Here is a 12955-nt window from a genome sequence, read left to right on the forward strand (position 1 = left end):
GGGGGTTAGTCTTCAGTTTTTTTTTGATTTTTTATAATTTCCTTCCAAGTGCTTTTAGCAATTCGAATGAAATTTGGAGGGTAAAAGTTATTATAAGTGGGACATATTTTAATGCTAAAAAAGTGTCGACATATTCACCATGGACGTGCACATGTGTTATCACTGGAATATTTTTCAAAAATTAACGTGTACGCCACTGACTTTGATATTTTCTGTTAGCAAAATTGTGTAAATCGTTTAATGCCGATTCAAAGTTGTCTCTGTACATTCTGTCGATTTCGGTCTCCTTGATGAGATAAACGCAATTTTATTAATTTGCCTTAATCCAAGTTTAATAACAACCTTTAAAATTTAAGATCATTAACTAGCCAACGTGTTAAATAAGTACCCATCGATTCCTCATCAAAAATATAAAAAGATAGCACTGAACATCAGTGTTATAAATTAGCTTAAGTAAATAATTTATTAATTTAATTTTTATTTTAAGTGTATTAATTGTCATTAATAAAATTGCGTTTATCTCATCAAGAAGATCGAAATCGTCAAAATATCTAAATACAACTTTTAATAGGCATTAAAATGTCCATACAATTTTGCTAATAAGAGAAAAGTCAGTAGCGCACGCATTTTATAGAAAATATTGCAGCGATAACCCATAAGCACTTCCTGGTAAATCTATCGGTACTTTTATAGTATTAAATTATGTAGCACATAAAAATTTTTTGCTTGTTCTAAAATGGTTAATCCCGTTTATACTTTTCCAACCTTCCATACCGTTTTTTTTTAAATAAATCTGATTTTTATGTGAGGAATCTCCCCACGAGAGATGGCACATATTTTTTGAAACACCCTGTATAGTGAACATTATGAACATTATAAGGTCACCATTGTAACATTTACATCTTTTCAACTAGAATTTTAAAATAGTGATAATCTTCATTTGTATATGGTTTCAACAGATTGTAAGGAATAAGAATTCCATCGCCATCTTCAGGATCAAAGTCTTCATACAAAGTACTAAAACAAGGTATATTGGACAAGCATAAACTCTTAAAATTAGAACATCCCTTGCTGAACTCTATTGAGAGAAAGTGTACGTATTTTTTGGGAAAATTGGAATCGTCTTACAAAAAGAATATTAGATGCAAAAAATATATGTTGTAATAAGAGTTTCGATTTGATTTTAGTAAATCAAAATTAATAAGTAATGTAATAATTCCATAAATCAAAATTAATTAATAATGTAATAGAAATACAAGACTAAATTAAGACTTAGTTTGTGATTTATATTAAGATCTTTCTTATAATATTTGTTATGTCTTCATCTTAATACTATATTATGCTTGGTCTGGAAAATAAATGTTAAAATATCTTAATTTTGCATATCCTATTCATCCTTCCATTAGGAAAAATATGGTTTATAAATCATATATGCTAAGAAAATCAGATAAATTAGGTGTAAGAATGGAGAAATCTTAATGTAGCAGAAAAATTAATGCAATATATGTATAAGCAGAATTAAACAAGGTAACTGTTAATGTTGCTGAAGCTGATTCTACAATTTTAATTACGGAGGCGAAAAGGCCTTTTAAGGCCTCCGTAGTTTTGATGGAATGTTAAAAAAAAATCTATTATGAACATGAGATGAGCTACAGCATTTAAAAATTAAAAAAAAGAAAAAACTTGGACACATCCCTTTTAATTTCCCGAATTTTTAATAAAGCACTTTTTAAACGTAGCATAATAATCTAGATAGGAATCTAGAGTTTTATTTCTATATAATTTTATTGACTATGAAAATACATAATAAGCGTTCACATGTTGTGCGAAATATTAAAATAATATACCGCGTACTATGATTGAAAAAAAAAAATAGCGTAAGCAATGACTATAAAATGAAGATCGCTGTCATTTTATGGAAATGTCCTAAATCGTCATTTCCCAGCCAACTGGACGCCGTTTTTTCGATCATACGGTATATATTGACAAAAAAACACTGAAAAGCACATATTTGTTTTCTACTGAAAATAATTCCAAAATAACTCGCAATCTGGCAACATCGAAGATGTGCGCATGCGTAGTGTCTGTGACTATATGCAGCAAAAACTCGTTTCAAGGTCAGCCACCGGATCCACACCATTACCCAATCCCCAAATAATTTTACATATAAAATGACAGCGATGTTCATGTTCATTTTATAGCCATCGCTGACGCCGTTTTTTTTTTCGATCATACGGTATATCTCTTGTCTCTGGTCTATGGTCTATGGAATTTATAATCTAACCTTAGATTCTAGGCGCTTTTTGCTTTTTTCAGCTTTTTTGTATGTTTTTTTTTCATAAATTACATACATTACATGTCTGATGTCTATGTCACAGTCCACAGTCACAGTCTATGTTTCATGTGAAAATGAGCGATTTAGAAAGAAAAAAAGCAATTTCTAATAAATCTAGACCTGTTGCTCGCGTATGCTATTGGAATTATACAATATTTTAAATTTTATTTTGTAACCTTTTAGGCCAGTTTATCTGGTAGTAAAAGTTTTTCAAACATGCTTACTAGTACACCATCAAAAGAGAAGAAAGATTCAAGTTCGGAAGAGATAAAACAGCCTACAATATTATCGAAGAACAGAGAAACAGTAAGCGATGAAAGTACACTTAATTTCAGAGGAATACCAAAAGAAAATGATGCCAGTTTGGGTGTTGCTTCGAGAGAAAACCCAGGTATAAATGCTATATAACCCATAGACTTTTCTTCTGTAATTTCTTCATTGAAGTAACATAATTCCTAGGAACACCCTTTTTGAAATACATGAAACAATCAATAAAGCTCATAGACGATGGAATAATTAATACTGAACATTTACAAGATTATCTTCAGGAAAACAATAATTTTCTTGTTATCGGAGTTATTGGTGGACAAGGTGTGGGTAAATCAACCCTTTTAAATATGTTAACAGAAACAGAGGTAAGACTGTTTAAACAGTTATTAGAACTACACTTAATTATATTTGTTTTTAAGTTAACAGAAAAATACAAACAAAAGCTATTCAAATTGCAATCGGAAGCATTACTGAAGTCTGAAAATGATGTAACAATCCCAGTACAGTATTTAGAAGATACTTATTTAAATGATGACTTAATATTCAAAGCTGAAACTATTGGAAACGTTGTAAATTGTACAAATGCCACCGAAGGAATTGATATTTACGTATCAGCCGACAGAGTAATTTTTTTGGATTGCCAACCTATTCTGTCGGTGGGAACTTTAGTGAATCTTTTAGAGAACAACAATAAAAGAAAAAATCTGGGCAGTGACTTTATTCCCCCCGAAAACTGTGGGGAAATACGGGGATTACAATATGCATCGTTTTTAATGGCTGTTTGTCATATTTTGATGGTTGTACAAGAGTGGTTCTTTGATAGTAATGTTATAAGGTAACACGTCTTGAATAACATCATGTTTATACAGAATTACTGACACTATGTGATGAGTATTGAGGCTTAATGTTGTTCTTCAATATTCAACATTTAAAAAAAAATCTATTTAGCTGGAAAACTTTGCATCAAATAGAGTGAATAACCCTGTACATATTAATCAAATTAAATGCAGATTTATACACACAGCTGAAAGGCTGAAACCCACAATTTCCAACAGTACTGAGGATGAATTCAGTGAACACTTTCCCCATTTAGTTATGGTGCATAATAGAGCACAAATGTCTGATTTTACACCCAAACAAGTTAGGGCAGTGCAAAAAGTATTATAAATAGTACGTAATCACGTAATTATAATTAAATTTTTTTTTTTAGACTTATGAAATGTTATTTAATAGTTCAAAGTTACAATTCCATTCGGACTTAGGATTAGCAACGGGTGGAATAATGAACACTCTAGATCTGGATAACTGTGGAAATAGAGTTAATTTATTCATAATACCAGACTATAATGAGAGTGGTGGTTAGTTTCATGGTAAAAAAAAATATATATATTATTTGGCACGTTTTAGATGGTATTTACTCTGGCCATCCACCACTGGAATATCTCGTTAAAAAACTAAGAGCCAATTTATTTGGAGCTACAAAAAAAATCTTAACTCGTGAGCAACTGACTGAGAAGACATGGTTGTTCCATTGTAAGAAGGCGTGGGATATGATTAAGACAAACCCCGATTTTGTTCAGTACTCAAAATTAATGCCTTAAAAAAATAATCTAGAAGTTATGTACATTACAGCAATTACAACAATAAACAGTTATTATCAGCCAAACTGTTCTCTAATTTCTGTTACAGAACTGCAAGCTCACAAAAAAATTAAGTCTTTTTTTGTTAAATCATTTGATTTTAAATAATTTTTCGAAAACTGTTAAGACTTAAAATGTAAGTCTTTTTCAAAATGACTTGTGATTTAAATGTTTATTCCAAAATAGAAAATGATTAGGTCTTTTCAGAAAAGACTCATTAAACAGATTTAAGTCTTTATAAAAGGGCTCTAGTAGATGCACTATTAGCCAAATTCAAAAAGTATAACAAAAGAAAATATAAGGGAATCATGAAAGGAAGCTAAACAATTTAAAAAGAAAAAGTAAAATAAGCTTTTGAATAAAGAAATATTTTTATTTATAGGTAAGTATTGTCATTTTATTCCACATTTTTATCATTTAAAAACCACCAGTAACTTCAATGGAAGCTCCATTGATGTACGAACTCTTATCTGACGCAAGGAATGAAATCACTTCTGCAACCTCTAAAAATTTTGTTTGGAACTGAAAGTTGTTTATTAACTAAAAATCTTATTTGTTTACCTTCCGGATAACCGAGCCGAGCTAAAGGAATCCTTTCAACAAATTTAGCTTTAACTTTCTCAGGCACTGCGTTAAACATTGGCGTCTGTATAACGCCTGGCAAAACAGTGTTAACTCTAATATTAACTTTTCCAAATTCCCTGGCAGCCACTTTAGTTAGCAACTCTACACCGGCTTTGCTAGCACAGTAATTTCCTTGGCCAATATTGCCAAACTTTGCTACAACACTGCCAATATTTATTATCGATGCCTTTTCAACTTTCCCTTCCACGATAGCATTGGCAAACGTTTGAATCACCAAAAAAGTACCCTATAAATACATTGTTATTACGATATTAAAAATATGGTTTGGTTACCTTCAAATTGACGTCTAAAACCTCATCAAAGTCGGCCTCTGATAATTTACTGATAAAATTGTCCCTGGTTATGCCCGCTGCATTTACCACAATTGAAGGTGCCCTAGAATAAGTGTTTAGAGACTCCTTTAAGGCCGCTTGAACCTGGGAGGCATTTTCAACAGATATCTCTATAGATAAATGACTCTCCGACAATAATTTTGGTAAAGATTCCACAGTCTCTCTGGCGCTACCGATGTTTTTATCGGCAGCTATTACCAATGCGCCTTCTCTGGCTAAGCACTGGCACGTAGCCCTACCAATTCCTGATCCGGCCCCTAAAAGCTAGATTACTATAGATGTTGCTTCTTTAGAAAATTCGCTACTTTACCTGTTACGAATGCTAATCGTCCTGTTAACGACATGTTTTAATCTTGATTCATTTTCATTTTATAAAACTGTTCTAAAGAGATAATGAAAGAAGCAAAGGTCATCATAAAATTGGAATTAAATATTTATTTAACATCCCAGTCCCAGTCTACTATTATTACCATTAGACTTTTTATATTATAGGCAAATAGCTTTCCATTATAATGAATTATCTATTTTAACTGTATAGTTCATTTTGTTTCAATTTTTATCAATTAAAAAAACATAAAAACAAAATTATACAGGAACCAGGAACACCAGTGGAGTGAAATAAAAAATATTTTTTTGTGTATGTTTGGTTGCATCTGGCTTGCAGCCCTTGCAGCTCGCATAATTATAAAAACTGCAAATTCAAACCTTTGAATTTTGAATAAAAAGCTTCAGATAAAATATTTCTAATTTTATGAATTAACTACTACCCCATCAAAAACATAGAATGTAAAAAATGCCAAGTCTCGCAAACAATTCTTTCACTATAAAAAGTTGTGAGATCTCATGTAAAACCAAGTCAGTTTATTTTATTTAGTTTCTCTTTAAGCACCTATTCAACAATTTTATTACAAATTGTGAAATTGTTAATAGGTATCAATATTAAACATCTTTATCACAATAATTAAAAAAAATAATCTACTATTTCGATTACTAAGTAAATCTAAACAGTGCCCTTAAAGCGTAGTTTACACGTGCAAATAAATTATCGCAAGTATATGTCTGAGAGAGAGAGCACTTCTACCAAACTTGCATAATGTAAACAGTATCCGAAAGCACTCTCCCAGCAAGTCACAAAACTGGCGGGGAAGTGGTTGCGGCGAAAGACGCTTGCAAATGTACACAGGTTGGTAGAGTGCTCTGGCAAGTTAAAATTTATTTCCGTCTTGTTGAAAGTTTTTGGTGCAAGTGATTTTCGGAGGCATGTTACATAACGATATTAAAATCAAATTCTGTAAACTTTGTTAAAATGGAGGGGTCAAGTTTCGTTTAGCCGAAATCTGTTAAAAAAAAAAAACAATTTTTTTGTCATTTAGGTACCTCAGGCAGTATATTACTGAAAAAATTTTGCCGCGGAAACGCGTCACCATTTTTTGAATGCGGTTTAAAAGTAACGAAATGACATACATGAAAAATTAATGTTATTTCATATTTTAGACGTCTTTGTAAATACTAATACGAAAATGAAATTCCGCGGAAATGCGCTGTTGCCATTTTTTTGAATATGGTTCACAAGTAACGAAATGAGATATATAAAAAACTAATATTATTTTATATTGTAGACTTATTTTTAAGCACCGATACAAAAATGAAAATCCGCGGAAATGCCTTGTTTCACCACTATGCAGTGATCTTCTTCCCGACCTTTGACACAGATCAATGAATATTATCTATTCTTATCAACTTAATATCGCTATGGTCAACAAATGCGAAAATTTAAAAACAATTGTCAATAAAGCATAAAAACGACAACTAAACCAAACCAACTAAAACCAAACCGAAAGTATGCAAAATAGTTGAGAATACTATGGAAAACTTAATATTGAAGATTTTCCATTACACCGCCCTTATGATAGATTTCCGCGGAAATAGTTATATAGAAAAGTTATAGCAAATTATTAATCAAACAAAAATATGTAGTTTTTATCTTCCTATCACATTTCGGCACTTCTAAACCCGAAAAAATCAATGAAAATTATTGTGATAAAAATATATTTTCGAATAAAAATTAGATCACATTGTTATATCAAATGTTTTTACGTCATTCTATAATGAAAAAAACTATTAAAAACACCGTAAAGTTTTAAATTTTAGTTAATAATAGAAAAATTAAAAATTCGAGTTTACTCAAAAGCAAAGAATTTCCGCGGCAAAAATCAAATTATGTAGTGCTAGTTTTCTTGTATAGAATCATCCTATAAACCGATATTCTATATAACTGATTTCGGCTAAACGAAACTTGAGCCAAATGGAGAAACGTTATTTGGTCGAAAGAAGATACCATCACTTTGATTAATATATTTGAAGAATTTTCGTAATTGTGGCATATCCAATTTTGATATTTTATTGATTATATCCAATTTCGAAATTAGTTGTAGTAAAAAGTTAAGATCGACTTCTGACATTCGCAGAAAATTGTTTAAATGCTTTGGGTCTCCATTTCTTAATTCTTTTAATAACATCGCGTAAGCTCCAAGACTATAGGCCTTCTGGCAATCCATTCTTTAACCCATATTCTTTTTCTAGATTTTCTTGACTGTTTGAGTAAAATTTCAACAAGAAGAGCTGCAGCTCTCTTTTTACGACGCGACATTTTTCTACTAAGCAATATACTTGTGCAATATACACCATACCGTGGATACGTGCATGCAATTTCTTGCTCAAAGCATATGCCGAGAAAGTACTTTGTTTAAATGTAAACTAAAAATGTTACTCTAGCAAGTTCTATCTCAATTTTCTATCCCGTGTAAACTACGCTTTAGAATAACGTTTTTTAATTAGCAGAGCATATCGTGTTACTATACTGATCGAGTCAATGTTACTGTTACTATACTCACTATACTGAGTCAATGTCGAAATTAAAAAAATTTGACAAGCTATAATTTATAAACTATGTGCTATAATTACTAGACATTTTAGTAATCTAGCCAGCTATAGCTATAAATAATATTCTTGCTACCCACAACGAAATTACTGGGTGGTGAAAATTGCCGCTAATAACTTCGAGAAAAAGATGGTACGGCTGTGTTCGACTTGGGAGATTTATTTAATTAGGGATTTCAAATATATGTGGCAAATAAGTACATAAAAAATGTCTGTGCCGGATTCATCTCTTCAAAAAAGTCCAATGGATATTTCGCCACTTGTATTGCAAGAAAAACCACAAAATAAAACATGTAGTTATTTTGGCTAATACACAAAATAAACATAGCAAATATTTTTGAAGAATAAAATTTCCCATAGAATAAATCTTGAACGACACTTTTTATATGACTCATTAAAATGAAGCAATTTGTTCGTTTTGGATAGTTTATTGGGCTTAGAATATCTATGGCTTTAGGCATTAAAAGAAATAATTCAAATTTGAATTGAAACAAAATTTATTTATTGGCATTGCATGATCTTTTAAGGAACCTTTCGTTAATAATCTTTAACAAAGACTTTATTAATTCGATTAAATCAGTTTTCTTTTGCTTGACATCTGTATTAGTCTCCTTTATATCATAAACTTTTTGCCAGGAATTGTGCAGATCGTCCTTTAAAGAAGGATAATGAACGAATAGATCTGAATCTGAGATTGCATTAATTTTATTCTCTATATCTTCAACATGGTCAATAAGCAAAATTAGACTTGGAGGGTACTTTATTTTATCTTCGGGCACTTTCACTGGTATCGGTAATGTACCGATAACGGAAGTTCCATTCACTTGAGGTAAGTTAAAGTTATTAATAACTTTAGGATCGTCGGAAGCTGTTCCTGAATCGCTGAATTCAAAATCGACTACTTCGGTAAAGTCGAAAGTCCTTGACGAAATGGACTTTAATCGTTGGTGTGAAGAAGTATGACTACCCATACTGATCTAAAAATTAAGTCACTTGATAAATCGTATAAAATAAACATTGCATTTATACAATAACGTTGCTGTAAAAAGTGGATGGATTTGACAAATTTCTACATATCAGCCATCCGGCACTATATTTTGGATAAATTGTGTGCAATTATTGCAAATTTGATGCAACAATTGTCTAGTACTTCTTCCTACTAATTCCACTTTTGAGATTTTATGTGCCCTATTTGCGTATCCACTTCAAACTGGGTACCACTGAAAATTAGAATTTCTTGACTCAAAAATCTTCTGTCAGCACGAGGTAAATATTTTTAATTATTGATAATCCCTTGCTATACACTATGTCCCCGTATTGTTTACAAGAGGAAAAACTTTTGTTATTATTGACATTTTGGGAAAAATGGTATTCTTCATAACAATTTTTGCTTGTTCTATAATGTTTAATCCCGTTTATGCTTTACCAAATTTTCATACCATTTTAGAGAAAATTCGAAAAAACATGAAAATATATTGTTGAATTGTTTCAAAGTCCTAAAAATCATAACGCGTTTCTATATATATTATAGTAATATAATTTCGTTTTCATTCTTTGATAGATTGTTGTGAATAGAATTTTAATTAACATCATATTTTTTGTTGTTTTCAAATATTAAAGAAGCACAAAATTTATTTAGTTTACTGCTACGAAAAGGGTGATACTAGTTATCGGAAAATGTGATACTTCAGCAACAGCAGAAAATATGACGTTAATAAAAATTACTAATATCCATCCAAAGACATCTATCAAAGAATGAAATCGAAATTATATAACCATAGAAACGCCTTTATATTTTTATGACTTAGCTTTGAATAAGAAGACTAAGGAAGGAGCATAATGCTATCCATGTATTTATGCATGGTGGGCGGAAAAGCCACCATAAAAGCTCTCTAGGGTGGGGATCCTTGACAGTTCTGTTTGACGATTCATTTGACACATTTGAATTTGATTTGAAATTTTGTGGATTTGTCAGTCTTTACGGAGCTTATTTTATGTTATTTATTATTTATTCTACTACTGATAGTTGTATAAAGGTAGTAAATCTAGATGGAAATTGTGGCAGAACTTAAATTAACAGTGACACTATCGCGATTTATCGAAAAAGACTGTAAAATAGTTGGTTGTGTAGCGTGCGGTAGATCTCGGCAAAAATTGAGTGAAATAATGGAACAACTTTTCGCTAGTAAGTGACTATATATTATACATACGTGTAGTAAACCGATCATTTATGAAATTCACTTAAATTAACTAAATTATATATTTTTCTTGCATTTATTTATTACTTGTCAAAGATTAGATGTCAAAGAATTTAGATACGTTAATTTGACTTACCTGCTTCAGTAGCGTATCGGATGTTTGTGTTAATAAATACTTATTATAACTTATCTATTTTTATTAGAATTATATATTTTTATAACAATTTTAATAACTACCAACATTTATTCACAACGTAAAATAAAACAAAAAATTATTGAGTCTACCCCACGTCTACCCTACATCATAGTTTTATATTTTTTAAATAAAATTAGAACGACACTGATAAACCGGAATTTAAGTCGGCCATATTTGAGGCCCATCGCAGTGTACCTAAGATTTTTGATATGCTCCTTCCTTAGTCTTCTTATTCAAAGGGACTTAGAAAAATTCAACAATATTTTCATGTTTTTTCTATTTTTCTCTAAAACGGTATGGAATTTGAAATTTGGATAAGTATAAACGGGATTAACCATTTTAGAACAAGCAAAAAATTTTATGAACATTCAAAAAATTTTATGAACAAGCAAAAAATTTTATGAACATTCAAAATTCAAAATTCATTTTTCTCAAAATGCAAATAATAAAAAAGTTTTTCCTTTTGTAAAGACAATCCGGGTACATACTGTATAATGTTTAAAACAGATGGCATTTCAAGGTGTTTCTTTTTAATATATCTTACACTTTGGAACTTATTCCGATTTAGCTGAAAGTAGCTATCAATTTCTTTTTCAAATATTTAACTGAAAAAAAACATTTTATAAAAGAAAATTAAGTATAATAAATTTACAAAAAATAAAAACAATGCTGATTTCTCTCTAAAATATATAGGTATATAATATATTGATTGATTGATTGGATATTATATTGTACGATTGTCTAAACTACATACCCAGCGTCGCACTTTATGTATTATACATTTTTATTCTTACCAATTATTTCATTAAGTTATAATTCTTTTAATTTTTTTCTGGAGTAGTTTTTTTAGATACAAAAACGTTTAAAATATATTTTATCTTCACTCTATTGTTATATCTTTTATCTACGCCAATTTCACAGCTAATATCGACTATCTAATCTATGTGTACGTTGTGATAGTATAATTTGATGTTAGATTATTGTCAACTAATTTTCTACGGATATTAAAAATATTTATGATTAATGTATAAAAGAATCTGATTACTTCCGAAAAAAATACAGAAAAAAACGAATTTCCCAATTTGTTTTTTTTTAACTTTCTGACTCTATTTGAAAATATCTGACTATACAATTTTCATCTTCCTATTATTACTTCTGCTCTACAAGTTAATGTTATTAGATTTGCGTCTGACATTTTGTTTCTTAGAGAATCCATCATTAACATAATCTTTTTAAATTCGGAGCGGAAATTTTCATTTCCATATTTAAAAGCTTATGAAATGGCAAGCGGATGAGGTATATTAAGTAAACGGATTTTTGAATTTCAAAACATGATATTAGATTTAGACGTAACTTTTCATGTCTTTGTATCTCTTCTGGTTAAGGTATAGGTAGGAAATAAAAACAAGTTATACACAGGTATGATTATTATTCTCACATTTTCGATACAGGCCTTAAGTTCGAGAATATAAAAACAACTTTCTAAAACTGTATACAGTATGTTCCCGGATTTCTTTACAGAGGAAAAACTTTTTTATTATTGATATTTTGGAAAAATGCTTTCAACAAATTTTTCATAAAAATTTTTGCTTGTTCCAAATTTCCATACCGTTTTAGAGAAAATGAAGCAAATAGTGTTGAATTTTTCCTGTTGATAGTCCAAAAAATCAAAAGGCGTTTCTATATGGTAATATCAATATATTTCATTCTTTGATTGATGGCTATTAATAACTTTGATTAACTTCATATTCTCTGCTGATAATGTATCAGATTTTCCGGTAACTATCATCATCACCCTTCCGTAGTATTGAAGTAAATAATTTTTGTGCTTTAACATTAAAAAAAACTTTCTTATTAATTTAAAACAACAAAAAAATATGAGGTTAATTAAAATTATATGAATATCAATCTATTAAAGAATGAAAATGAAGTTAAATTATCATAGAAACGCGTTTTGATTTTAGGACTAAATACAAAAATATTTTCATGTTTTTCTTAATTTTCTCTAAAACCGTATGGAAATTTGGAAAAGTATAAACGGGATTAATCCTTTTTGAACAAGCAAAAATTTTTATGAAGAATGCATTTTTCTCTAATGACAATAATAAATTTTTTTCCTCTTGTAAAGACAATCCGGGGACATACTGTATACATTTATATTATTATTATACAAAAAAAAAACAGAAGTACTTGCAATTCTATTACTCTTATTTCTAGATTTTGTGCAACATTTAAAAACGTTTCCAGCAAAAACACTTGAAAATGAAATATACAAGTCAGCAATAGGCCTAGTTAATTCTACCATCTGGTTTATCCTCTGGTTTACAAAATAACCTGTAGTGAGCATTTTTGTATGGGACACCGTGTAGATGCTTTCAATATTTATAAAAACTCCAATG

The 12955-nt window shown here is 30.0% G+C and overlaps 3 protein-coding genes across 8 annotated transcripts; 1 reads left to right on the forward strand and 2 right to left on the reverse strand.

Annotated features, from left to right (window-relative positions):
• The first annotated feature begins 2162 nt into the window (after positions 1-2162).
• On the forward strand, positions 2163-4271 carry LOC115883203 (protein SMG9-like). 4 transcript variants are annotated; one of them, XM_030901525.1, is made up of 7 exons: positions 2163-2466; positions 2519-2726; positions 2795-2970; positions 3025-3440; positions 3616-3763; positions 3816-3963; positions 4013-4271. In XM_030901525.1, exons 1-7 carry the CDS (start codon positions 2395-2397, stop codon positions 4204-4206), a joined length of 1362 nt encoding a protein of 453 aa, XP_030757385.1. In that variant the 5' UTR covers positions 2163-2394; the 3' UTR covers positions 4207-4271. The 4 variants fall into 4 exon arrangements, with proteins under 4 accessions (XP_030757385.1, XP_030757386.1, XP_030757387.1 ...); XM_030901526.1 differs by having other exon boundaries at positions 3816-3960; XM_030901527.1 differs by having other exon boundaries at positions 3616-3751.
• A 321-nt stretch (positions 4272-4592) lies between these two features.
• LOC115883189 (estradiol 17-beta-dehydrogenase 8) lies at positions 4593-5879 on the reverse strand. Its single transcript, XM_030901506.1, has 4 exons — positions 5533-5879; positions 5163-5479; positions 4807-5116; positions 4593-4748 (listed from the first exon to the last, which is right to left on the reverse strand). Exons 1-4 carry the CDS (start codon positions 5564-5566, stop codon positions 4663-4665), a joined length of 747 nt encoding a protein of 248 aa, XP_030757366.1. The 5' UTR covers positions 5567-5879; the 3' UTR covers positions 4593-4662.
• Positions 5880-8643: 2764 nt separating this feature from the next.
• LOC115883190 lies at positions 8644-11473 on the reverse strand. Of its 3 annotated transcripts, none has more exons than XR_004050349.1 (3): positions 11351-11473; positions 9192-9382; positions 8644-9139 (listed from the first exon to the last, which is right to left on the reverse strand). XR_004050349.1 is itself a non-coding variant. In XM_030901507.1 (2 exons), the coding sequence occupies exon 2, from the start codon at positions 9131-9133 to the stop codon at positions 8660-8662; it is 474 nt and encodes a 157-aa protein (XP_030757367.1). In that variant the 5' UTR covers positions 9134-9139; positions 9192-9382; the 3' UTR covers positions 8644-8659. The 3 variants fall into 3 exon arrangements, 1 of the variants encoding a protein (XP_030757367.1); XR_004050350.1 differs by having other exon boundaries at positions 11311-11462; XM_030901507.1 differs by lacking the exon at positions 11351-11473.
• Between the last annotated feature and the right edge of the window lie 1482 nt (positions 11474-12955).

The sequence above is a fragment of the Sitophilus oryzae genome, unplaced genomic scaffold (genome assembly GCF_002938485.1).
Source record: "Sitophilus oryzae breed Bouriz unplaced genomic scaffold, Soryzae_2.0 scaffold_1828_pilon_pilon, whole genome shotgun sequence".
Taxonomy (NCBI): domain Eukaryota; kingdom Metazoa; phylum Arthropoda; class Insecta; order Coleoptera; family Curculionidae; genus Sitophilus; species Sitophilus oryzae.